This window comes from Antechinus flavipes, chromosome 2, assembly GCF_016432865.1.
Source record: "Antechinus flavipes isolate AdamAnt ecotype Samford, QLD, Australia chromosome 2, AdamAnt_v2, whole genome shotgun sequence".
Classification (NCBI taxonomy): domain Eukaryota; kingdom Metazoa; phylum Chordata; class Mammalia; order Dasyuromorphia; family Dasyuridae; genus Antechinus; species Antechinus flavipes.
The window spans coordinates 655776238-655804132 of NC_067399.1; the positions used below are offsets into that span (position 1 = coordinate 655776238).

The window sequence follows — 27895 nt, forward strand, 5'->3', positions numbered from 1 at the left end:
AATATCATGCATACAATGAAGTATGTGCACAAACACAGGCACAAAATATCTGCTACCACTTTTTGTGGTAGCAAAATCCTGGAAAACAAACACTTAAGGAACAGATAAACCAATGATGGAAGGCTGTGCCTATGATGGTAGGCTGTGCCTATGTCAGATAGGAAGAGCTCAAACATGGAGAGGTTTGGAGCAACAGATGGAGAGCCAAGAGAACAGGACTAACATATCCAATGTATACAAGATCCACATTCTGTGTACAACAAAAACAACAGAGACAATAAATACCCTAGAAGTGTAATGTATACAACCTGGACAATATACACAGTATACAATATATGTACAATATACACAATAGGCATGGTACATATACAAAATATACCTTCATACACAATATATTCAACATACACAATATATGTAAAATATACATTACACAAGGTACATTATATAAAACATACAATATACCTAACAGACAATATATATACAACATAATACATACATGCTATTTCACAATCTGATGATTATTCTATTTGGTACATAAATCCCTCTGTATAGCTTTCAAAAGTCTTCACAAATTGGGCTAGACTTCTCTAATTCCATAAAAGTAGTCATTTTTTTTTCTAAAATATGTTATCTACCACCTCCATACTTTTGCCCAGTTCTTGGAATACTGTTGCTTCCTTTCCTCTTCCTTAGTATTCCTTGTTTCCTTCTAAGCTGATCTCAAGTCCTGTCTTTGACATGAGATCTTTTCCTGATTATCCCAGCTGTTAATGCTTTTTTTGCCCCTCAAATTATCTTGTATCTATTTTTACAGATTTTAAAATCTTGGGACAGAGGACCTTGTTTCTCTGAACTCTCTGAAATCCATTCTCCCCAAAATCTAGAATATCAGTTTTCTTTTTTTTCTTTAATAACTTTTTATTGACAGTAGAATATCAGTTTTCGAGCAAGCAAGGAGCATATATGATATGTCAGGCACTGAAATGGGTGCTTAGGGTGGAAAGGCAAAAAGGAAACATATTGCCATACTTTGGGGATTCTGTCTTCCATTAATCCCTAGGCTTCTCTGTGGCTAATCTTCAGGTGGCATCTGCTTTAGCAGATGTATGTGGGCCGTTTTCTTCCATTTCCTCCAAGTTCAGGGCAGAATTCTTTTAATCAAATGTGCAAATCTTTATACTTTCCAGCCCCCACTAAATACACTCCATCCTTCCTACAACTCCAACTCTGGTCTAAAAATCCAAATGCTGTTCTCCAGTATTATCTTATTAATAACTATATGCTTGTTTCTCATATCTGTCCCTCTTTTCTGAAACCCCTGTGATTTCCTGGCAGTAATGGGATACAAACTGCCACCTGGGCCTCTAACATCTTTTGTTTTGTTTTTTTTTTTTTCTCCAGGAGTTCACAATCCCCAGAGATGCTCACACAATATCCTTCCAGACACAGGTATCATTTAACTCATTAGAAGGATTGGGTATTGAATTTAACCAGCCTCTGGAAGCAGTCTGGTGTGTTCCAGCTAGATTTATTCTCTGCCAACTAACTGTCACTTCTCTCCTGAAGCCTGCCCTTAAAACAAGGGCCTGGAAGATACAATTCCAAATGACTGGAAGAGATTTTTAAATCATATTAACCACAATCACAATAAAAACAGTAACATACTTCTTAATTATTTTGGTCTGGCCTGTAAATTCCCAGTGTAAAAAACCCCTTTTATTGACATAGATCAGCAATTTCACTATAATCTATAAAGCAGGGGTCCTCAAACTTAACAGGGGACCAGTTCGCTGTCCCTCAGACTGTGGGAGGGCCGGACTATAGTAAAAACAAAAACTTTGTTTTGTGGGCCTTTAAATAAAGAACCTTCCTAGCCCTGGGTGAGGGGGATAATTGTCCTCAGCTTCCGCATCTGGCCCGTGGGCCATAGTTTGAGGACTCCTGCTATAAGGAAATGTCTACATGTTAAATGATCTGTCAGTCAGGGCACAGAACCCAGGTCTTCTTAGCTGCAGGCAGGCCTTCTGTCCACCACGTTGTACTTTTCCCCTATTATTACTAATTATTATGACCATTAACATCAATCACAACATTAAAAGTGATAATCAGATACATGATAAATACAAATACTGGAAAATACTCATGGGATATATACTTAGAAGTTTGTATATACATATGTCACTTATAGAGGAAGACTGTGTCAATAGGTGCTTTGGAAATGGGAGGCATGAGGTGGTCAAGGAGAGAGAAAGATAAAAACATCCTCTCACTCCCAACCTGCTTCTTCCTACTGAAGCCTCCTGAAGGCCCCACAAAAATGGCTTGGGAAGGAAAGGCTCATACATGACCCAGTAGAGCCTGGTTGGATTCATGCTCTTGGATTCATCTCAAGTCCAGCTGTGTTTTCCTTTATTTGGAGAAATTTTGTAAACTTCCTCCTCTCCCACAAGGACACAGGGAGCTTTATACTCCTCTCCTAAAATATGCTAATAATTAAATAACTGGGGGGAAAACAAGTCAGAATAGCCACAGTTCAAAGTACACATTCATTTTTGCAGATGACGTTCTCGATGTCCCTACTCTAGAGTAAACATCATGTATACTTCTCTTAATGGGCACCTACCATGGATCCTCCAACCTGGATCATCTGTCATAGAATGTGTATCCATGGTAGACCCTCAATCACAGAGTGGGAATCACAAATTCTCTCAAACACTGACTCAATCACAAAATTTACATCATTGAATCTCCACCATGGAGCCTCCCAGAACCTTCCATCGTGAACACAATCGAGAAAAATGGCGCAAGAAACTTATTTTGTTCATTTGAAGGCCCCAGGCCACCATAGAACTGTGAGATATTCCTACCTCGTCAATTTTCGTCTGTCGGCAGGGGAAGGAAAAGGTAAATCCAACGGGTAAATTTTTATCTTTGATATGCTTTTTCTCCATGAAGTCACCCAGGCATTCAGCAACATGATCAAAAAGCTAGAAGGAACAGAGGGGAAAAGGTGAGCAACTGTTCAATGTGAAAAAGGTGTTCTCAGGGGGGAAGGGAGGGGGGTAGGGAAAGTGGTGCTCTCTAAACTGAGAGGAAAAATGCCTGTTCTCCAGAGACTTTTCAATGGCTGTTACAAGGAAGAACAATTGAGCTTTGATGGAGGAAAACCTCCTTAATATGAAAGCTGTCCAAAACGGGGATGAATAGACCGCCTTGGGAGGCCATGGGAACCTCATCAAGATGTTGGACGAGCATTTGTGGAGGATGTTATGGTGAGCTGGTGGGTTTGGGCCGGACTAAATGGATCTTCTCTTCCTTTCCAGCTCTGAAATTCTGAGAAGCCCCGACTTTTTTGCCCATGCAGATCCTTCTGGATCTGTACAGCTCTCGTGTTTACAAAGCTTTTCCTGACGTTGATGCAAAATCGGCCTCTTTGTAAGCGCCACTAATTAAATGTTCCTGATTCTGCCCTCTGGATTCAGACAAAACCCTCCTCCGGTGACAGTCCTTCATCTACCACAAAGTATCCATCATGGACCCCCTGAATCTTTTCTTCTCCAGGATAAAAATCTTCACCTAATCTTCCTCTGCCACAGACCTGAGGCTCTGCCCCCATCGTTTCTCCCCCATGAATATGTGACATCTCTGTTTGGCAACTCTGGACACACATACATCATGAATGGTCACTTAAAGAGAAGCCGGTTTCAGAGTTCCATCAGTAACTTTACTTTTCAGCCCATCTAGGATTTTTATTTGCTGAAGGCTGACAGGGCAACAGCAGGGCCACATGAGGCTCATGCAGGCGGCCCCGGGGAGATAAAACAAAAAGGAGCAAAGACACATCGGGCCAATAGTGGCTGCCTCCAGCCCTGGCCCTAACCTCTCAGCTGAGCAGCTTTTCCAGCAAGGGACACTCTCCAGCATCCTTCCCTCCACCGGCAGCGAGTAAAGCAGGCTTTATGCCATTTCCCTGACATTCGGTGGGTCATTATGACAAAAGAGAAGCTAGTTCATTATAATTTATATCAATTTGCTTTCTTCCTCAGCTCCTGCTGCATCTCTGGGGTCTAACCGAGCACTGGGGCTGGAAGAGATACATGTGACTCATCTCCCGTCTGCAAGTCTGGATAAGCTTCCCTTGACCTACATTTCAGACTGATCTAAAACCTATTAGAAAAGCCAATCCCAGTACAGGATGCAGAGGGGCTGGCAGGTCATGCAATTGCCTATGGAAAAGTTTGGGTGTAAAATGCATTCATCTATTCCTCTGAAGAAAGACTGTACATTTTGCAGTTATCACATTCTTCTCATTGTACAGCATTCCCTTGAGGAAACGACTATTATTATTCCCATTTCATAGAAGGGAGAACTGAAGCCAAGTGACTAAAAGACAGTGTGGTGTAATGGAAAGAACACTACTTTGGCATTAGAGATTCTGGGTTCAAATCATGGCTGGCCATGTGAGCCTGGTCTTCCTCAGCCCTCTCTAGACTTCTAGTTTCCTCATCTGTAAAATAAAGCAAGTGAGCTAAACCTGGGATTCTTTGAATTGTGGGCCCCTTTGGCAGCCTTTGCATCCCTCTCAGAACAATTTTTTCTTTGTAATTCAAAGAAATACTCGGTTTCACTGAGTGGATGCCCATCAATTGGAGAATGGCTGAATAAATCATGGTATATGAATATTATGGAATATTATTGTTCTGTAAGAAATGACCAGCAGGATGAATACAGAGAGGCTTGGAGAGACTTATGTGAACCGATGCTGAGTGAAATGAGCAGGACCAGGAGATCATTATATATTTCAACAACAATACTATATGACGATCTGATGGACATGGCTGTCTTCAACAATGAGATGAACCAAATCAGTTCCAATAGAGCAGTAATGAACTGAACCATCTACACCCAGCAAAAGAACTCTGGGATTTGACTAAGAACCATTACATTGAATTCCCAATCCCTCTATTGTTGTTCACCTGCATTTTTGATTTCCTTCACAGGCTAATTGTACACTATTTCCAAGTCCGATTCTTTTTGTACAGCAAAATAACTGTATGGACATGTATACAGATATTGTAATTATACTTAACATATTTAACATGTATTGGTCAACCTGCCATCTGGGGGAAGGGATGGGGGGAAGGAGGGGAAAAGTTGGAACGAAAGGTTTTGCAATTGTCAATGCTGAAAATTTATCCATGCATATATCTTGTATATAAACAGTTATAATAATAATAAAAAAAGAAATGCTCAGTTTCAGTTAGGGGTCTATGAAAAAAAAATGGATTTCTTTCCATCCAAGTTTAGAGACTCCTTGAAATCTATTCTCAGACACACAGAGAAATTAAGACTCCTTGGACTAAATGAGCTCTAAGGTCCCTTACAACTCCAGGCAAATAAACTTCTGCCTTCCTTCTTTTAGCTCTCTATCAGGCAATACTGCCTCTTAAAAATGTCACCCCAACGGAGATCTATAAAAGTCCCCTCAGGGAGAGCCAGTCAGCACTGTGTTCCCTATGGATGGCCAATTCTCAAAAGCAGGAGATCAGCAGCTGGAAAGCCACCTGAACATCACTAACCCATTCACACGTGGTCTTCACACAATGTTGCTATTACTGTATACAATGTTCTCCTGGTTCTGCTCACTTCACTCAGCATCGGTTCATGGGAGTCTTTCCAGGGTTTTCTGACATCAGCCTGCTCAACACTTCTTATAGCACAACAGCATTCCATCCCAATGATGTTCAGCCATTCCTCAATTGATGGGAGTCTCCTTAATTTCCAATTCTTTGCCACCACAAAAACAGCAGCTATATATTTTTTGTACATATGGGTCCTTTTATTTATTGTTTTTAAATTCATTAGGACCTAGTAGCGGTGCTACTGGTTCAAAGGTTCCTTTGGGTGTAGTTCCAAATTACTCTTCAGAATGGTTGGAACAGTTCACAACTCCACCAACAATGTTTTAGTGTGCCTATTTTCCCACAACTTCTCCAATGTTTATTATTAAACTAGCCAATCTGATAGGTATGAAGTGGTACCTCAAGAGTTTTAAAATGCCTATTTCTCTAATCAATAATGAGTCAGAGCATTTTTTTCCGATGACTATAGATACCTTGTATTTCTTTATCTGAAAATTGCTTGTTCATATCTTTTAACCATTTATCAATTGGAAAGGACTTTTATTCTTATAAATTTGACTCAGTTCTACATATATTTGAGAAATGTGACCTTCATCAGAGAAACTTGCTGTTTGGGAAGACACTTATGAAGCAGAGTTTAGGACCTAGGCTCCTGAACCAAACCAAGACTGGTTGCCAAACTACTGTAGTTCAAAAGGGGACTTAGGTCTGATAGAGGACATATTAGTCATACAACTCTAAACTGGGAGCCTCCCGATTCTCTTTGTCTTCCTCACTCCCTTCCTCTTTTCCTGCTCTTCCTTTCTCTTTCTCTCCTCCCTCTCCCCCTCTTTTTCTCTCTCCTACCTTAACTTAGCATTCTATACTTTTCTAATACATTTAACCAAAGTCTGATTTATACAAAATATATGTTTCTAGATGGCTGCCCCTAGACATAAGTACCCATGACTCCTCCTGGTGACCACTCCACTGTCTCTGTTGTCTTCTGAGGACAGGAACTGTTTCATGTTCACATGTGTATCCCCAGTGCTCAGAGTTGGAACATAAGAGATGCAAATAAAAAACAAAACCTGATTTGATTTTGGAGGCAGCTAGTCGTGCAGTGGATGGAGCACTGGGCCTAAAATTAGGAAAATCTGAGTTCAAATCCGGTGTCAGAGACTTAACAAGCTGTGTGACCCTAAGCAAGTCCTATAACCCTATAGCTTCAGTTTCTTCAACTATCAAAAAGGGATCAGAATAGCATTATACACACAGAGTGTGTTATGAGGACTAAAGGAATAAAGGACTTAGCACTTTGGGCACTTGGCTTCTTTGTTTCCTTCCTTCCTAGCACTTCAAAGATAGGGACTGCATCTTGTTTATCGCTATCTCACCTTGCACAAGGGGTGAGCACTTAATAAATGGATAATAAAGGGAGTGGGTCACTCTGGACTAATCTTGCCGTTGCCACTTACTGTGTGACTTTAGGGAAGCTGACTAACTTCTCTGAAATAGTAATAAGCACCGGGACTGGTCAGCACCTTCTCAAAAGCTTGAGTGAGTTTCATGGGTCACTGAGTGAAGTGACTTGTACAGGGTCACTCAGCCAGGCGATGTCACAGGTGAGGTTTGAACCCAGGTCTGTTCTATCCTTCCCCCTGCTCTGCTGAAACAATAATAATAAATGCTGAGTCTCACACTGTGACTCAGAAATCACCTTCACGATCAGAGGCTGAGGGAGATATACCTTTCAGACAATTAATCACATAGTAGGGATAGAGAAAAGAGGCCCAATGAGTATGTGAGGAACAAGGGATACTTTTTTTTTTTTTAACTCTCATTAATATGAGATTTATTGCATAGAGGTTCTACTTATACATCAACCATTAATCTTTTTTTTTTTAATTTACTTTCAAAATATATGCAAAGATAGTTTTCGGCATCCCCTCTCTTAGATAGCAAGTAATCCAATATAGGTTAAACATGTGCAATTCTTCCATACCCATTTCCATATTTATTATATTGAACAAAAAAAAAAAATCGGATCAAAAAGAAAAAAATGAGAAAAAATGAGCAAGCAAACAACAACAAAAAAGCCACCATTAATCTTGGAGAAAAACATTATTTGAAATCAATAAAACTTTAGAAAGACATATTGATTTTAAATGGAAGAAAATGATCCCTCTGCTCAACTCTTAATGATAATGGGGATTCTAATCTATGCATGAGATCTTAAGTCAATATGAAAAAGGACCAAAATGCCACAATTAGGACAGTTCCATTCACAATCAGGTCTTTTTTACTTTGGCTCTGTCCACTGATTTTTAAAGCCTAATTAAAAAAAAAAAAAAAAAAGATCTTTTCTTAAGTAAATAATCCAGACTTTTTAAACTAAAAGATCTCACGAGGGATACTTGTTGCTGGTTAACTTGTCTGGTAAAAATGTTGCCAAATCCTGAGATGTTTATTAAGAGCAAAAGGGAAAGTAAACAGGGCAAGCAGTGTTTGAACCAGTTGAGAAGCATGTTCTTAGGAAAATAAACAGTGGGATGACCTCAGGCTGCCTATACACGCCCTTGTGAAGAGAAGCTGGTCCAGTTTCAACAGGCCAGGACAGGGCTCTTCAGGAAGAATTCTGTCCCCCGGGGCAGGGGAGCCACTGCGGTGAGGGTGCAAGGGACCTCTGCCAATGAGGAGCTGAAGGGATGAAGGGAGCAGAAGGCAGGAGGCTGAATGGGGGAAGAGAGAGGGAGGGGATTTCTTCAGAAGATACAGGTCCAAAGAATAGAGCGAGTGGGAAAGCAGCAGCCATTGTTCCTGAGTGACAGGGCAGGGCCTGGCCTTCTGTAGCAGAGGGTGTAGGGTTTGAGCTGCCAGGCTTGGAGAAGGTGCCAAGGGGCGTGGGAGCTTCAGGAGAAAGCCAGGACTTGGCAAGTACCTGGAGACGGAGGAACAAGGGAGGCTCATGGAAGGAGGGAGGGAACGAGCATTTAGGAGGGACTTACTGTGTGCATCGAGCTTGACAAAGTGTCTCATTTGACAAGAGACGGAAGGACATCAAATCCAACCTCCTCGTGTTAGAGGGAGGGAGGCAAATGGCCTTAGCCAGGACAGATTTACCCAGGAATCAGCCAATCTAGGATTCAATAATGACCCTAAATCCGGTAATCTTTCCCCTTAATCACAACAGAAAGTTCTCAGAGGGTACACGGCAAAGTGGCTGGGGAAGGGGGAGGGAGGAGCCGACTGTGCAGAAGAGGGGGTCCTGACCTCATTCTACCCAGGCCAAGGGGCTGAGCTGGGTTATGGAGACCTCAGGCCTTAGAATGGAGGTATGGCGACCATGAGACTCCAAGACAGAGGGATGCTGGGAGGAGTCACAAAAAAAAGTGCATGTTCTCTGGGGTTGGGGAGAAGGGGTAGAAATCATGTCCCCAGCTGCCTTGTAGCTCTGCGTGGGTCAGAACCAGAGGGATCAATTTAGGCAAAGGAGCCAGTGAGAGACACTCTTGTTCCATGGCCCTATTTATGGCTGGGATAATAATTACATTACCTTGCATTTGTATTCTGGGACTCTCTGAGGAGACCCACACTCATTTCCCTAGAGCTTGGACTCACAGGAACCTAGATTTTGAGTTTGGAGGACCCTTCCAGAACAGCTTTCATATATAGCCCCTGTTCTCTGCTCACACAGTCTGTACAATACCAGACTGGACTTCCGCAACTGTCTCGGTCTCTTCCCACCTCAATTCATCCTTCACGCAGCTGTCCGGTTTCCTCCACATCATCCCATTACTCCATAACCTCCAGGGGCTTCCCATTAGCTCCAGGATGAAATGATAAAGTCTCCCTGGCTTTCTGAAATCCCGCTTTCTCTGGAAGCCTTTCCTGACCCTGCTGCCTTCTTCTGGGAGGTTACTTTGTCTAATTAGCTAATTATATATATGTCACCTGTCCGGCTGGGATGAAAGCTTTTTGAGGGCAGGGATTGTTTTTGCCTTTCTCTGTGTCCCAGCACTTAGCAGAGGGACATCCAGTGATTGTTGTTGCTGTCTGTTCTTGAAGACACAGGGGAGACGAGGCCATGACTTGCAAGTGAATTGGATTTAAATGAAGGAGGGCATTTAAGTCTTCAAACTGACTGGGGGAAACTGGGACCTGGAGAGAGGAAGTGACTTTCCTAATGTCACAAAGTGTAGGAAAGACAGGATTAGAACTCAGGTCTTCTAACTTCTAACTAACCTTCTTTCTACTACAGCACATAATACCATGAGAATAGACCCTCAAATGATCATCCTTATAACTCACCTGAAATGGGTTTAATTTGCCAACAGAGAAATTAAGGTTCAAAAGCCAAATAAGAGCCCCCTTCTCTGGGCCTCCGTTTCCCCATCTGTAATATGAGGGGTTATCATCCTTGAAAGCCTCTGAAATCCCCTTCAGCTCTGCCTCTACGATCCTATGACCCATCAGGGAGGAGGACAGTAGGAAATGCTCGGAGTCAGTTCTTTGTAGAATGCAGACGTGGCCCGAATTGCTTCCCCTATCTCCCCCAAGCAAGGACCCGATAATGCATGGCAGACAGAGCCTGCATGTCAATAGAACCGCCTCCAATTGGAGGAGCCAGGATGTCTCGTCTTCAAGGGGAAATGGCCCAAGCAAGGGCAAAGCCACATGATGAGCCAGAATGGAAACTGAATACCCTGATGTACTAGGAAGTGGTTTGAAGCAGATGGACTGGGAGGCTGATTACATCTGGATCAATCTTGACCAGAAAAATGAGCTGGAAATATTCTACCCTTCACTGCCTGACTGGGAAAAGAGGAACAGAATTTCCCACTTTCTGCTTCCTTCTGATAGACATCTAAGGTCAAATTGCCTCCCTGTCAAGTCCCCATAGTTCTCCTGATAGGAGATCACTCCAGCTTGGAACTAGGGGCCCTTATGAGAGAGGGCACAGGATTCCTAAGGGCACAAATATGGCCCGGTTTTCACCAAAGGAAGGCAGTGACTGGCCAACAGTGTGGTTCCAGAATAAGACCACAGCTTCAAATTCTACTTCAGATACAGGGGCCATTGGACAAGATACACACTTATCCGGCTCTCAGTTTTCTCATCTATAAAATGAGGGGATTAATCAAGGGATCCTCTGGGACCCTTCCCTCTATATTTTAGACCGATAATCCTCTGACTTTCAGGGGACCACCCTTAGGAGCTGTTTTCGGTGACAGGGCCCTATCCCCATTCCTTCCCCATCAAATGTTTGTAGAGCGCCAAGAGACTGATAAAACCTGGAGATATGGAACCTCAGTGTACCTTGGTGTCAGGCAGGGGGGACAACAAAGGTAGCTACTTAGTCATCCCCGCTCAGAGCTGGAAGGCAAACCGCCCTCAGATCACCCATGTTAACCCCTGCTCCCATTTACAACAGCCCAGGCAGCTTACAGAGCTCCAGCCACGGAAAACCTCCTCTTTTCATAGCTGCTCTGTGCATTTTAGGGGAGTTCTAATTGTGAGCAAGGGTTTTTTCTCAGCAACTCACTACCCGAGCCTTTGCTGAGTTAGGGGAAGGGGGACAAGTAGTGTGTGTGGGGAAGGGTGGAGACAGGGATGGCAGGGAATGGACCATTCTTAGAAATAATATTTTTAAGAGGAGCGTTTCCTCCAGGTAACCCTGGGGACCACCAGATGCAAGTGGCTCCTCCCTTGTGCCAAGATACTGAAAGCCCCTAAGATAACAAAGGGAACCAATGCCTCTCCCTACTAAGTACACATTATTTCTTTAACACACCCATCCTGACTCCACAAAGGGCTAAGCTCTCACTTGCTTACATAGTGGTGACTTTTCACCTGGTAATAATCTGGGTAAACCTAAATTCCTACCCAGACTCCCAACGGAAGGACAGAATATGCTTCATCACAAAATTCTCCCTAGAATCCCTAGTTTTCCTCCGATCAATTGCCACCTCCTCCCACAGGAAGCCTTTCCTGATTCCTCCCAGCTTCTAGCATCTCCCCTCTAAATCTACCTAATATTTATTTTGTACATATTTTCATGTGTAAATATCTTCCCCTTAAGGGGGATAATCCCTTAAGGAAGAAACTGTTTCTTTTGTCTCAATATGCCCATTCCCCAGTGTATTCATTGCATAGCGCACAGTAGGACTTTAATAATAAATAAAGTATTTAATTAAGTAAGTATCCTTGCTGATCTATTATTACTATTCTGTGTTTCTGGATACACATCACAAAGATACCTGATAATCTGACCCATTCAGGTGAAATACAGAGTTATTAGAGGGTAATTATGAGGGTTATCAGATCTGAACCATCAAGAACTAACTTTTTGTCATCAGTAACTATGGCACTAATGATAGAGAGAGCCAGCCATCGAGAATTAATGAATTGTACATGACAAATATGGAAATATATTTTTAGAAATTGCACATATTTAACCTATATCAGATTGCTTACTATCTTGGGGATGGGACAAGGTAAGGGAGTTGGGGGAAAAATTTGGAACACAATTTTACAAAAGTAAATGTTGAAAACTATCTTTACATGTATTTTTTTGGGGGGAAAGTAAAATACTATTAAAGCATTAAAAAAAAAAATCCCAAGAAAAAAAAAGAATGGGTTGAGACTGGCCAACATGGTGGGAGTAGCAGGAAGTAGAGCCAAGCTCTCTCCTACAATTACTCCACAAAGACCGGGAAAATACATCAGTCTGAGTCCTGATCGGGAAATCCAAGAAAGAAAAATCTCAGTGAGGCTTTTTCCCCAGCCCAGGTGTGCCAGAAGAGACAGACAGAGATGGGCACTTCAGACAGTGGGGGCGGAGTCTAGCCGGAAATATCCGAGAGCATTCCAGCACAGGAATTGATGAAAGAGAGCTGTGTACCAGCATAAGAGGAAGGCCTAGAGCTGGCACAGGCCGCCTGCACTGGGAGTAAAAGCAGTGCCAAATGGCAGCTCTGCCGCTCGCTACTGGCTAGTGCTAGATCACAGACAGAGTGGAAGGGAGGACCTGTGCTTAGAGGCAGTAACCCAGGCAAGGAGTGAGGGCTTCAAGGTGCAGACAGACATATAGATATATAGAGGCAGAAAGTCAGACAAACAGAGGGGCGAACAGACAGACAGACAGAAGAGCAGACAGACAGACAGAAGGACAAAAGAGACACACAGACAAACAAACAGAGGAGCAGACAGACAGAGGGACAAAGAGACAGAGGAGCAGACAGACAGACAGAGGGACAAAGAGACAGACAAACAGAGGAGCAGACAGACAGACAGAAGGACAAAGAGACAGGCAGACAAACAGAGAGGACAGACAGACAGACAGAGGGGCAGCCAGGGTCACAAAGAGACAAACAGACAAACAGAAGGGCAGACTGATAAAGGGCCAGACAAACAGAGGGATGGGCAGATAGACAGAGGAACAGAAAGAAAGGGGGAGGACAAAGTCAACATGGGATTTTGTTTTGCTTAACTATGCATGTTTATTGTAAAGATTTTGAGGGTTTTTTTTTTCCAATGGGTGAGAGAAGAAAATAAATGTTTGTTCATTGAAAAAAACATTTTTAAAAAAAAAAAGACTAAGGGATATGTGAGGAGAAGTGGAGGGTTACCTACCTGGGATCCACTGCCAATCATTATACTCTCAGGTGTATCATAAACCTCTGACTCCATTTGAACAGTCTGATGTTTCTCATGAGATACTTGCACTCGTAGAATTCGAAAGGAGGATCCACCAAGATCCAGAGCAATGAAATCTCCCTTTTCTGTTTAAGGAAATAAAATGTGCAAAAGTCAGATGCCAATACTTTGGAAAGACATCCCATCTTTTGACCCCCTCTCCCTCAACTCCAGAGCTGAACAGCCAGTGAGATGCTAAGAGACAGCATATTAGACAAGACAGCAGGAAGACCAGGGCTAAAGGGTAAGCATTTTATAAGCTGAAACATCAGTCATTATTAGATTATTTCCTTAACAACGGAGTCCCTGTCAAGGGTTCCTATTTGCTCCCTGATAGAGGGATGGGAAATCAGGCTTCCTAGTTCGGGAGGAGCTGTCCAAGGTGGTTCCCTATGATCCAAGGATGCAAGGTCAATCCCTATTTATCTACAGTACTTTCCTCACAATAGACCTAGATGGGATGCAATATTGGCAATACTACCTCCACTTTACACATCATACAACCAAAACCAAGAGGGGATATTCTTTGTCTCAAGTCACTCGGGAAGTATTGGGAGCTGGGATGCAGAGTCACATGACGCTAGAGTAGAAAAGGGATTAGAAATGAACTCATTCAAAGAAACTGAATTCCAGCTCATCATAATGACCAAGCCTGGGCCTCCCAGAATCCTACAAGTTTCCTGGCAGAGATGAGAGTCCATGGCTATGAAATACTACATATTCTGTCACACTTGGTAATGCATCTGTGAGTCTTGCAGAATTGCTCTTTTCTCTTTTCTAATTCTTTCTGATAAGTGATGGCTGTTAGCAGGGAAAGAGGAGGGACATTTTAAATTAGTAAAGGAGGAAAATTGTTTTCAGTCATTCATCCGGATGAGAGCTTTTGTTTCATGCCAACCTCTTAAGTTAGGCAGAGGCTTAATTTGATATGAATACCTCAAATATGATTAGAGACAAGTAACCCAGTAACTTCCAAACCTAGGGATGGCCGGGCCTGGTTTCTTGGGGAAGGGATTCTGGTTTATAGGACTCTTCACAGTTCCCCAGTCAAAACAAAAAGGTGGCACATGATTCTTAAAACGCATGACAGGAAGATAAAGCATTTTAACTTCACAAGTAGACACCTGCTGTGTGCTAGGCACTGGGGAGAGCATGACAAATACAGACAGTTGCTGCTGTCCTCCAGAAGTTTAAATTCTTGCACATGTTTAATTTATATTGAATTATTTGCTATGTAGGGGAAGGGATAGGGGAGGATTGGTGAAAAATTTGGAACCTAGGGTTTTGCAAAGGCAAATGGTGAAAATTATCTTGGTAGTATTTGGAAAAAATTAAAAGCTATTTAAAAATTTTAAAGCAGCTTAAATCATGGAGAAACCAAACCGTACTATAACAACAGTGAAATATCTGGATAAAGTTAATATTGAAGATACTTCCAAGAATAGGGGCTCATGATAAATGGCAGCTGAACACATTCTTAGGATGACATCACAATAGCACCATCCCCTTCCTCAATTTAAGTTCTCTCTGTGCTGTAAATAAAGCATCTCTTGAAGGCGATAGGTTTTAATTGTACAATAGAATGGTAATTGGTATACTATCAAAATTCTTCTCTTCGGCTCAGAAATTGAAGACAAATGTTGAGTCTTTCCCCCAGCTTGGGGAAAAGCTACTGGGATCCAATGTAGGTCAATGACTTGCTGCTCTCAAGCACTCTGGGCAAAGAGGTCTAGATGTAAGACTTCCTGCTAAGGACAACAGCCCCAAAGTGGACAGGGCTGCCTTGGAAGGCAGTGGGTTCCCCCCAACTGAAGACCTTTCAGCAAAGCCTAGATGACCATTGGACAGAGATATCATAAAAGGAATTCTTGGTTAGGTGCAGGTTGAACTGAATGGCCTCTCTTGGAGATTGTGAATTCCTTGACCACTCTAGCCCAGAATAGCTCTTCTTCCCACTGAAATGATTGCCCATGACACACCTATGGGCCCTTATTAAACCTTTAAGTGTCTACCACATAAGGGGAACCAAAGACAAAAGAATCCAACAGTCCCTGCCTTCCAGAAGCCAAAATTCTGTTTCCATTTATAATTACCTAGTGATATAGATGTATGTCCAGATTGGAAGTCACTTTAGAGGTCAAAGAAGGAATACCAGTTCAAAGAATAGCAGGTGAACCATTTGTACTGGGACATGATGTGTGACAGGAATAGTAATATGAAATAAACCTGGAATTGGTAGGCTGGAGCCAGACTTTACCAGTCTGAATGGACTGTGGTTGAGCCAAGACAGTACCTCTTCTCAGCCAGGGCATCGACAAACATTCTCTCTTTTCAAATGATAACAAAGTAGTATGGAAATTTCTTAGCGACAGATTTTTTTCTCTAATATCCCCATTGCCTTGTACATAGCAATCCTTGGATTGGATTGGAGATCTTATGGAAAGTCTTGGGTATTTTTGCCTCTCTTTGTAGCCCCAAGCATTTAGCACACAGTAATCTGGTACCAACTTCAAACTATTAAGAAAAATGTTTCTTTTCTGCAAAACAACATCTTATGGAATTATAAAATAACACTTTCTAATTTTTTGTGGTCCCAGACCTGTGGTTACCCTAGTTGGGGAATCAATCCCTGTGGAAACTCTTTCTATGAATACAGCCAGGTTGATCTTGTATAACTTAGAATCTTAGTTGCCTGTAATGCAAAGAGATTACAGTACTCATCCAAGATCACTGTAAAGACTAAGTTTTATTTTTAGTCAAAGGTTCTGATAAAGGTCTCATTTCCAAAATATAGAGAGAACTGACTCTAATTTATAAGAAATCAAGTCATTCTCCAATTGATAAATGGTCAAAGGATATGAACAGATAATTCTCAGACAAAGAAATTAAAACTATAGCCATTTGAAAATATGCTCCAAATCATTATTAATCAGAGAAATGCAAATTAAAACAACTCTAAGATACCATTATACACCTGTCAGATTGGCTAGAATGACAGGGAAAGACAATGTGGAATGTTGGAGGGGATGTGGGAAAACAGGGACACTGATACATTGTTAGTGGAATTGTGAACACATCCAGCCATTCTGCAGAGCAATTTGGAACTATGTTCAAAAAATTATCAAATTGTGCACACCCTTGATCCAGCAGTGTTTCTACTGGGCTTATACCCCAAAGAGATACTAAAGAAGGGAAAGGGACCTGTAGGTGCCAAAATGTTTGTGGCAGCCCTGTTTGTAGTGGCTAGAAGCTGGAAAATGAATGGATGCCCATCAATGGGAGAATGGTTGGGTAAATTGTGGTATATGAGCGTTATGGAATATTATTGTTCTGTAAGAAATGACCAGCAGGATGAATACAGAGAGGACTGGCAAGACTTACATGAATTGATGCTAAGTGAAATGAGCAGAACCAGGAGATCATTATATACCTCAACAATGATACTGTTTGAGGATGTATTCTGATGGAAGTAGATCTCTTTGATAAAGAGAACTAATTCAGTTTCAATTGATCAAGGATGGGCAGAAGCAGCTACACCCAAAGAAAGAACACGGGGAAATGAACATAAATTGCTTGCATTTTTGTTTTTCCTCCCCGTGCAACAAGAAAACTGTTCAGTTCTGCACACATATATTGTATCTAGGATATACTGTAACCTATTTAACATGTAAAGAACTGCTTGCCATCTGGGGGAGGGGGTGGAGGGAGGGAGGGGAAAAATCGGAACAGAAGTGAGTGCAAGGGATAATGCTATAAAAAATTACCCTGGCATGGGTTGTCAATAAAAAGTTAAAAAAAAAAAAAAGAGAGAGAGAGAGAAAACAACCACAGGGAAAAAAAAAAAAAAAAAGAGTAAGTTTTAAGATCTATCGCACTGAGTGAACAAAAATGAAACTAAATAAATACCTCCCCACCGTCTGCACTCCATTCCTCCCCAAATAAGGCTACAGTTACTTATCTCTGTAGGTATTATAGTGTTCCCTCCCAAAGCATAATGGCAGTTCCTTGTTAATCATCACTATAGCCCCACCTCCAGGAATACTCCTTTGTATATAGTAGATATGTTTTTGATTTGACTGAATAAACAAAAAAAGATTAGATGCATCCTTTGAATTTTCCAACAATTTCCTTTAACACAACTGCCATTTTGCAATCTATCTAATATTTTCTTTCTACCTCAGAAATACACTTCTGATACTTATTGGCTTTATTTTTTCTAATTACATGTAAAGACAATTTTTAATGTTCATTAAAAAAATTTTTTTTCTCCTTCCCTAAAATAGAAAGCATGGTATTGGTTATATATGCGCAATCATATAAACATATTTCCACACAATAGCTTAGAAACCTGGGCCTGGGAGGCAGAGGCTGTCTGACATCAGAAAATATGAGTTAGGCTATTCCCTTCCAATGGATCCTATTGTCCAAAAACCTCCTTGCAAATTCACCCACTGCTGGGTATTTTTCCAGTCCTTCTCATTAGCGCTGAAGCCAGAGCAGCTTCCACAAGAGCATTATTAAATGAACTATCTGAAGGGCCACTAGCAACTCTCCACTTTTTAATGACAGCCACTGCAGGCAGCACATAATGGAAAACAAACATTGGGACAGATGTCTTTTTCAAGTGGAATCAGCCCTAGAATATGGTGCAAACAAATGTCACCTTTCTGAAATGTCTACCTGTGCTCTGCTTAGAAATTCAGCTCCTCATACTGACAGGCAGGAACTCACCACAGCTTGCCTCCTAATTATGTCTTAAAGAAAGGGATGTGGCTTTCATCCAGAAGGAATCCCCGTCTGCTGCAAGTGAAGCAGTCACTGCTGACCACTAGACAACCAGTTTCTAAGATGTCAAGGCCCTATACAACCACTGTACTGGATACTCCAAAGAGGAATAGTTTTATTTATCGGGGAAGCATTTCCTTCACTGGCCCTGATCACTACCCCTTTATGCCTTTTCATATAATTCTTAGGTTTTTCAATGAATCCTTTATATATCCCCTTCTGGATCCTTTCTTTAAAACACAGCACCACTTTGGAAGGCAACATAGTCCAATAGTTAGGATTCTAGATTTCAAGTCATGAGGAGGTTGGAATTCAATTTCTGAGCTTGTATTATTTGTGTGTTTATGGGAAAGTAACATCTTGGCTTCTCAGTTTTTTCATCTCTAAGATAGGAATAAGAGAGTCTGTAGCATCTATCTTGAGGGCTGTCGCAGGGTTCACATAAGATGATTAAAGTACCTTAAAGTGTCCTAAAGACGTCAGTTATTATTTCCACTTGTCCCCTGAACATTTCCATCCAGAGCTCATGATGTCACCTCAAACTCCCAGAATCTCAGTTGGAAGGGACTTTGGACATCAATTATCCCTGCCTGTACCTGGGTCACCTTCTCCCCAAATGGCCATTTGGTCTCCATTATAAGGCTTCCAGTGGTGAGGAAAGGGACAGGGAGACTGAACCTCCCTCGAACAATGCAGACTGGCACCTTTCCTACAACTCAGTCTTAGAGCATTGCCTTGGGCACTGTTCCCTGGACAGGTCAGCTGGAGTAGGTTGAAGAGGGGAGTCACATGGTCAAATCCAAACTTAAGGAACATGGCTTGGCCAGAGATGTATGATGATTGGAGTAGGGGAAAAGTTAGGACAGGGTGACATTTAATTGGGAAGCCATCGCAGTAATCTGGGAAATATACTTGGAATTGGAAAGCTTTCTCCATGGATAATAAGTCATAAGAGAACACATAAGAGGAAAATTCTTACAGCATTTAGTATAGTATGAATCAAGAAAGACTTGGACTTATTCCTGACTTCCACAGAGACCAGCTATGTGACCCCAGGCAAGTCACCTTATCTCCAAGCCTCAGTTTCCAGATTTGTAAAATGAAGATACTAATACCTTCAGTACTTCACAGAGCTGTTATAAGAATCAAATGAGATAATATATGTAAAGAACTTTGTAAACCTTTAAAAAGGTGCTCTACAGTAAGATAACTATATAAATATATATACACATATATTGTATTTAACATATATTTTAATATATTTAACATGTATTGGACTGTCTGCCATCTAGAGAAGAGGGTAGGGGGAAGGAAGGGAAAAGTTGGAACAGAAGGTTTTGCCAGGGTCAATGCTGAAAAACTACCCATGCATGTTTTGGAAATAAAAAGCTATAATAAAAAAAATTGGAAAAGGTGCTCTATCATCCATTATTATTATTATTATCATTATCATTATTGTTATTGTTACTGTTTTTGTCATTCAAAAGCCTTTGTAGTTACTTCCCTGGCCCTGTATCTGAGAAGGGAATTTCTCCACGTTTCGTTTCAATTGTTACTCGGGTGCTTCGGGATTACCACCAATTCCATTGGTGACTAATTACTCTACTTGGAGCTGTGATTAATATTTTAGAAGTAGAACAAAACCATCTGACTTGCTGTTCTGGGGCCCCATCCTGGAAGCTGAGAATACACACATTGAGCTAGAAAAGTGTCAGTAAATGGGGATTTGAGGGGTTTCGAAGTCTCATTGCAATAGGACCAGGTCCACTCCAGGAGGGAGAAGAGGGGGTACAAGCCACAGCATCCATGTGACTGCTTGTAAAAGATGTTTCAGAGACAAGAGAAGGCCGACCTCCCACCCTTTGGAGGGAGAGAGGGGGGAGGTCCGCAGGGAGGCAGCCTCATGTTGGGACCTTTTAATATATCAATCAGTTGTGGTGACTTTTTTTTCCCTCTCAAAAAATACAGGTTGTCCTTTGGGATGGTTTTCTGGGAAGAGAGGGACGCCCTGACACAGTGATGTAAGAAATGGAAAATATCAATAAAAACTTGTCTTTCTCCTCCTCCCGGCTGTGTCACGGACCAGCCTCAGGTGACTGTTTCCAAAGCTGGACGGTGACCCTGCCCTTCTCCCTCCAAGCTCCAGGTGCTTGCCTCTAGGGACCAGGCGCCTTCTGCTTAGGAAGTGAGTCCAGCATGCTATGGGAGGAGAGGGGAGGCGGGAGAGGGGGAGCAGCTGGGTCTGGAGAGTAAAGGCAGGTGCTCAGCTCAAGCCCCCGCCCAAGCTGCACCTGCTGGGGTCACAGCTGAAAAGGCTCTGATTTCCTGGATGGGTGGGGGGAAAGCGACCTTCCGCAGGGATCATCTTTCCTTCTCTGCCCTCAGTGGATGGAGATCAGGTGACTTTTGTTGGGGCCGACCATACCCACGTCAGCTCTCCTCCCTCTAGGCTAAGCTCCTAACCTCCAGAATGGGCTGGTTCTGGGGGGATAAAGATTCCGGGCTCCTTCAAATAAAACAGCTTTTTAATTTTATTTTTTAAAAGGTTTCTTGTTCTATCCAGGCTGTACATCCGGATCTCTGGGACTTTCGTATTAAATCTCTTAGAATCCTGGCTTTCCTCAAGGCTTAATTCATATGTCATCCCCTCCTGACGTATCCCCGCCTCCAATCCTCAAGCATAGTCATCATCGTCTCCACAATGTCTCCCACAGAAGGAGAGCTTGACAGCTAGCCCAGCTACCCCAGTGCCTGTAACATGCAGGATTTCCTAGGGTCATTGATCCCACAAGGGACTGACAAAGCAGCTCCAGTTCTCATTGGACAGATGAGGAGACTGAGTGATTTGCCTCACAAGGAGCCAATGGTGGAGCTGGAATTTGAATCCAGATCCCAGGACTCCCCAGTTCCAAGCTGCTCCCACTGTAATAACTGGTTGCTGGACTGCCCCAGATGGGTTGGAGCTCGATATTGAAGCTGCCACAGGAATGCCAACTTGTGCCCTTGACACAGACACTGCCCGCCGCCCCATGCCCTTGACATAGACACTGCCCACTGACTCAGGCAGGAGAGTAAACAGAGAGGCTGAACCACCCCCCTCCTGCTCTGATGGACAAGCTCCTTCAGCTCTCAGTCTAAAAGCAGGCTGTGGGCGGAAGAGGAAGTCCCAGAGCATCCCTGCTCTGATCCATCTGGTGCTTTAGCCCTGAGGCGGCGGCAGCTGCCCACACCCCTGACATCCATTTCCTGAGCATCTTCCCCTTTCAAAGCCTAAGGCCCCGGGGAGAGAGGGGGGACCAGGCAGATGGGAGCATCCACCAAAGCTGGCAGGCGCTGCTCAGGATCTGTCTAGCCATCTCTGCAGCTCATGAAGCATGGCCTCGGGCTGCCCACATGGGGCCGGGAACAAGCAGTCTCCTCATTACAGGGCAGACTCCCAGATGGCTCAGGTCACGGGACAGCCGGCCACAAAAGCTTTCCTGTTCCCACCCTTAGCCAAGCTCCAGCCTTCCTGGCTAAGAAAACTCCTAACTGGCCCCTCAAGGAGGTCACCTCTCAAAGCATGGGTGGGAAAGGGACTGGGTGAAGCCCTGAGGAGCCAAGGAAGTGGATCTAAATCCTGCCTCTCACATCATCAGTCAAGACCTCCTAAAGGACCTGTTTCATTCTCTGTAAAGCCAGAGGGTCGGACTCCATAGCTCTCTGGTCCAGGAGCCAGAGGGTCGGACTCCATAGCTCTGGTCCAGGAGCCAGAGGGTCGGACTCCAAAGTTCTCTGGTTCAGGTCTATGATCTTTTGACCCATCCTTTTCCCCCTGACTTCATCTTATCTCCACTTGCTGAGTGGATCCCCCCCTGGGAAGACCCACATGAACTATGGTGGGAGGAAGCGGGCAGATAGAAGAATTGTGTCTGCATTATTTTACAATATTGCAGAAGAGCCTGTGATCAATGCAACGATTCCAGAACGCTCTCCAGGTCTGCCCCCTACCCTGATAGACTCGCCTTCTCAGACCTGGCCATGGGTGGCAGACGAGTAATAACAAAGAAGTAAAGAATGAACATCAATAAAACCCCTTAGAATTCCCAGATGCAGAGAAGCCCACGAGGGTGCAGGGACAGGACAATCTTGCTACTACTGTGTGAAATATTCAATAGACACAGCTGAAAAAACAAAAGAAGTAAACTGTTTCCTACACAATGTGCTCTATGCCCCTCCTTTGTATTTTGAAATGTTTGTAGTTTTTGATGTTTCAATTGATGGGGAAAGACAATTTTAAACCTCCTTCCTGTGAAAAGGGTCTCAAGTGAGGCAAGACTTCTTCAGGCAGACGGCAGATTATGATTATTTTGAAAATAATGAGGCAGATGAAAAAATCATGAGGTTAAAAGGCAGAGGATGTAAGTAGGTATGTACTTACTAGATGTATGACCCTGGAGAAGTCACCTTAAGTGTCTAAGGCCAAATGGAGATGATTGGGAGAGGGCCAGGCAGCCTGGACTAGGGATCAGGAAGCCAAGCTTGGGGTCCCAATTATGATCCATGCAGCTTTGAATAGAGTCATTTTCCCTCTCTAAGCCTCTATCTTCTCACCTAGAAAATGTATGCTGTTTCCCTTAGGATTGCTTAGAGAAAAGTGTCGAGTGTACTAAATAATAAAAAGTATTTCACATTTACTCACCTATTTCAGGTTTTAACAAAGCAGAGATTCTATAAAACTGAAAGAATTAATCTCAAAAAAGCTCCTGAGTGAACTTTCAGTTGGAGGAAATGAACCATAGTGATTCAAAGCTGTAACTAAGGCAAGGCCATTGGGGCTTTGTTCCAGGGCACCAATATCTGGTGGGGCATACTTTCTTCCTGCAAGTAGACTGCCTCCTTTGGATTGTGGAACGCTAGAAGACACAGTATCAGAGTCATAACTACGAATTCTCTACTTTAGGGCAGCTAGGTGGCACAATGGATAGAGCACCAGCTGTGAAATCAGGAGGACCTGAGTTCAACTCTGGCCTCAGACACTTAACACTGCCTAGCTGTGTGACCCTGGCCAAGTCCCTTAATCCCAATTGTCTTAGTTAAAAAAAAAAGAAAAAGAATTGTTGACCTCTACCTCAGTCAGATCTGGAGTCCTTTGTTCCATTCTGGAGCCCATATATTAGGAAGACATTATAGACTGAAGCATATTCAAAAGAGAGTGACCAGGACAGACCTCCTAGTTGTCCCCTGACTTATGTCAAAACCCATCATCCCCAGGGGCTGGGATCACTCTAGCCTCCCTCTCATAAGGACTGCTCTTTCCCCTACACACGACTGTCTGAAATGGGACTGTCCACTGCAATCGTTATCAACCTCCACCTTGCTTAACTGATTTTTGCCCCACATCTGTCTAGATCCCAGACATAGCCAGGACTCATTCCCTCTGACACGAAGCCCAGAGAACAGCCCCCTAAGTCTTCTCTTTGCCAGGAGATACATACTCCCTTCTTCCAATCAATCTAGCCCAGCCTAGTCTTCTTAAATCCCTCTGAGTGATCTGCCTGGGGCAGAGGTCAAGAATTCCCAGTTATGGCCCCAATACTGTGCCTTCTTCACCTTTCCTTAGTGGAGGCCACGTGCTAGAACACTAGGCCTAAGAGAAGTCGGTATGATTTTAATCCTATCTTGGACCCTTCCAAGATTAACCTTTCAGGGCCTTGGTTTTCCCATCTACAAAATGAGAATAATAACAACAGTAATAATAATAATGGCCACCTCCTAGGGTGCTTCTGAAGGGCAAACATGATGAAGTGCTATTTTTTAATTCCTTCTGCTCCCCGACTCACTCTTCCATAATACACCACCATCTTACCTGAGCCATCAGGAATGGATCTGACAAATGTTGGCAGCATCTTCACTGAAGCAGTTATATTATAATTTCTGGAGAGGCCATTTTTCATAGCTTTTTTAAATCGTTTTGTGATTTCATTAAGGTTTTCATCTGAGAGCCGCATGGAATAAAGGTACTTGTCGATCTAGGGAAAGAGAAAAGGAAAAGTTTAAATGGAGGGGACTCAAACCTCTAGTGAGCTCACCTGAGCTCTCACGACTGCTCATTCAGTCCTTGGCTTCCCACTTATGTGGGACCTTTTTTGTGTATTTTTATAAATACTCAATATCTAAATGGGAAATCAGACTACAGATCAGGATGACTTCCTGATCCTACTCATCTCTGACGGAGTCCCTCTGATCCCACTTCCACAAAGATTTTTATTCCAGAATATCCTCTCCCAAATGACTATGATCTGGCCTGTGGTCAGACAGAGATCTCGTGTGTGTGTGTGTGTGTGTGTGTGTGTGTGTGTGTGTGTGTATTCTTCAGAGTCACACAGGTAGAGTCACACTCTTATCCTAAGCGTTTCCTCAGATGAGGTAGCTAACCCAGTAGGAAAGGAAGCCATGGTGAGCTTCTCAAAGTATAGGAGCTAGCAGGGGGGCTAACCAGTAGAAGTCCATATCTAGGTTGTGATGATGCGACAAGAGGAATGGGCCCATGCTAAGAGGCATTGTTTGCCGGGCCCATGAAAAGGAGGATATGAGAGCAGATTTGTGGCCATGAGCAGATTTCCAGGGGCCATGCCTTCTCTTCTCCCCTATCCTTGGTGCTGAAGGACCTGCAATCCAGGCTGAAGGCTCTACTTCATTTTCCAGTCTTCCTCCTTGGTTCTTCCCATTAACATTCAGGGCCTTGGCAATTGATGGGAAATCTCACCAGTATCTACGGCTTAATCTCACCATCCCCTTATATCTATCCCAGCAAGGCACTATACTGGGCACACTTTGGGATTTCCAGAGGTCTGGCCTCAAGTAACTTACAGTCTGGAAAGGTAGGTGAGATCCATACACAAAAGGATATAAACAAAGGAAGAAGGAACAAAAGAGAGAAAAACTTTTTTTTTTTAATAAGAAGACTGCTTTCTAGAAGGTTTTATGAAGGAAGTAATTTTTAAGCCAGGAAAATAAGTTCTTTGAAGGCAGGGATTTTTTTCATCTTGTTTTGTTTTCCTGGTGTATACTTTATATACAATCAGTGTTTAATATATGCTTACTGGGTTGGGTCCTTAAAGGATTCTGCCAGTTTATAGAATCTCAAAATCGTGGGATTTAAGGTTCAAGAGGGACCTCAGAGACCATCTACTCCAATCAAACCATTTATTTTACAGAAAAGGAAACTGAGGTCTAAAGAGACCATTAGATTTAGAGTTAGAAGGGACCTTAGCGATATCTAGACCAACGACTGCCTCATTTTACAGAGAAGGAAACCCCTTCCCCTCATTTTACTGAGGAGAAACTGAGTTACAGGGAGGTTCAGGAGCTTGCCCAGATCATCACAGTTGTAGCTAACTGCCAGCACCGCATCTCATTTATCTAGGGAGTGGAAGTGGTGGAGAAGGTTTCAAGGAAGGGAAGGCCGACCTGGTCATATGCTGCAGGGAGATTGAGGAGATGGGAAGGGAGAGGAGGTGCCAGATCTGACAACGCAGGCCTGGCTCACTGCTATGACAATGACAGTCAGATGAAAGGAAGAGAAGCGTGAGCACGAGATAAGAGAGTAGCCGTGGCAAGTGCAGACTTTTTCCAAGAAATTTGGCAGGAAAAGAAGCAGTGGAACAGGGCGGGGTGACTCTCAGGGGCGTTGGAGGTGTTTTTAAAAAAAGACCCTTTTTTCTCAAGAAATTTTTTTCTCAAGAGACTTGATCTACAAGAGGAATGATCCAGGACAGAGAGAGAGAGAGAGAGAGAGAGAGATGAAAAATGCAAGAGAGGGAGGAGAGCAAAGATGGGTCAAAGAGATGGGAGGAGATGGACTCCAGAGCCCAGGAGGAGAGTCAGAGCCTTGGAAATGAGACGCAGAAGGAATGGGAAAGGATGCAGAAATGGAGGGAAATTCTGTGGAAAGAGGGAGGGGAGTGGGGAGATTGTTGGTTTTTTAATCCCAACTCCTCCTGTATTTTATAGAAGAGGAAACTGAGAAACAGTAGAGAGGGGATCGCTCGCCCAAAGTTAGAATGAAGGTTGTTAGTTCTCTCTCCAGACAGACTCATTAGCTCCTGAACCATGTATGGATCATAAATGGTCCTTTCTTTGTATCCCTCTGGAGTGTCTAATATTTTAGTAGATCGTCAGGAGTCCCTTCTACTTCAAGACGTGGAAGCCTATTACCTAACACTACTTCTATTATTTATTTATTTATTTTTGCTGAGACAGTTGGGGTTAAGTGACTTGTCTGAGACCAGATTTGAACTCAGGTCCTCCTGACTTCAGGGCTGGTGCTCTATTCACTGCACCACCTAGCTGCCCCTAACACTGCTTCTAAGAAAGAAAGGAAGCAGCCAGCTGATTTAGGAACCCCTTCAGGACAGGGAACTTCTCCTCTGATATCATTTCTATAGGCACATTGGAGGCACTTCTTCAATAAGGAAGGTCCAGCTGGCTTATCATGTAAACAGAGTCACTATGGCTTCCTTCTTTCCCACATAGATTGATCCCCTTTCAGTCTTATTTCCCATGGGGGATATCCAATTCCCAAAACACCCGGAGGTTCTGAAATAGCTAGAAGCCCAGCACTGAGCAAAAAGAAAATATAACAGAGAAGGGAAAGAGGAAGCATTTGGTACTTATACCAAGGCAGTCTAGGACAAATCCTAAAACCTAGCTTCTCATTCCCAGAATATGAGGATGAGAGTCTGGAATTAGGGGAGGGGACTAGGAATAGCTGAGAAGCTGGGAGAAAAGCCAAATGTTGGCTGGTTTTTCAATGGGCCACAGGACAGATGATGCAGAATGTACCCATTTCCTGATAGAAACATGAGAATCTAGTATGCAGAATGAGACAGTTTGGGGCATGGACTCTATTTCTTGACTATAAGGGTTTTTCCCCCTTCCTTCCTTCCTTCCTTCCTTTCCTTTTTCCTTTCTTTGTTCTTTCTTTCCTTCCCTCCCTCCTTCCTTCTTCTATCCTTTCTTTTTCCTTTCTTCCTTGTTTTCTTTTTTCTTAGGAAAAATGAGGGAGATAAGAAAGAAAAAAAATCAAATTCTTGATAATTGAAAAAAGTTAACATTTCATTTTGAAATTACTTAAATGAACCTCAGTCTACTCTTTTGTAAAATGAGCTTTAAACTAACTGAAATTAAGATAATTTAACCTGAACATTCTCCTCGTTCCCTTCCTGAAAAATCAGACTGATGAATCTCCTTTTCTCTGCCAATAGCTCTTAAGCACCAGAATGGATTTTAGAGGTCTTTCTATCTGATAGAGCTCATTACCCCACTCTCTCCATGTCCTTTCCTTTCCAGCAGTCTCGAGACTCTGGTTCCTCCCCCTTCCGCCCCGGAGAGTGACTGCCCAGCTCCCATCTCTCCCTCTCTAGAGGGATGCCGATGCCTTTCTCATTCTGTGTACTCTATCTTTCTCAGCTGCTTCAGTCACGTATTCCAGCCTTCAGAATTCCCCCAAGACGCTACTTTCCTATTCCTCAAGCTTCACTTTGCATTTTTTTTCCTCTGGATGGTTTTGGAAAACCAAATAGATGCTCGGTTTTAATGAATCCCTGCTAGAAAAAGGGTGTTTCACTGGAAAATGAATGGATGCCCATCAACTGGAGAATGGCTGGGTAAACTGTGGTATATGAACGTTATGGAATATTATTGTTCTGTAAGAAATGACCAGCAGGATGAATACAGAGAGGACTGGCGAGACTTACATGAACTGATGCTAAGTGAAATGAGCAGAACCAGGAGATCATTATACACTT

At 42.9% G+C, this 27895-nt stretch overlaps 1 protein-coding gene across 2 annotated transcripts in view; it reads right to left on the reverse strand.

Moving 5' to 3' along the window:
- The window catches only part of HK1 (hexokinase 1), a 99173-nt gene that overhangs the window by 33976 nt on the left and 37302 nt on the right, over window positions 1–27895 (reverse strand). For both annotated transcript variants that reach the window (XM_051982552.1, XM_051982551.1), the window contains exons 2-4: window positions 23953–24115; window positions 13257–13405; window positions 2868–2987 (exon numbers count right to left, since the gene is read on the reverse strand). In XM_051982552.1, coding sequence (XP_051838512.1) covers window positions 2868–2987; window positions 13257–13405; window positions 23953–24094 — 411 coding nt within the window. In that variant the 5' untranslated portion in view covers window positions 24095–24115. The remainder of the gene's footprint in view (window positions 1–2867; window positions 2988–13256; window positions 13406–23952; window positions 24116–27895) is intronic.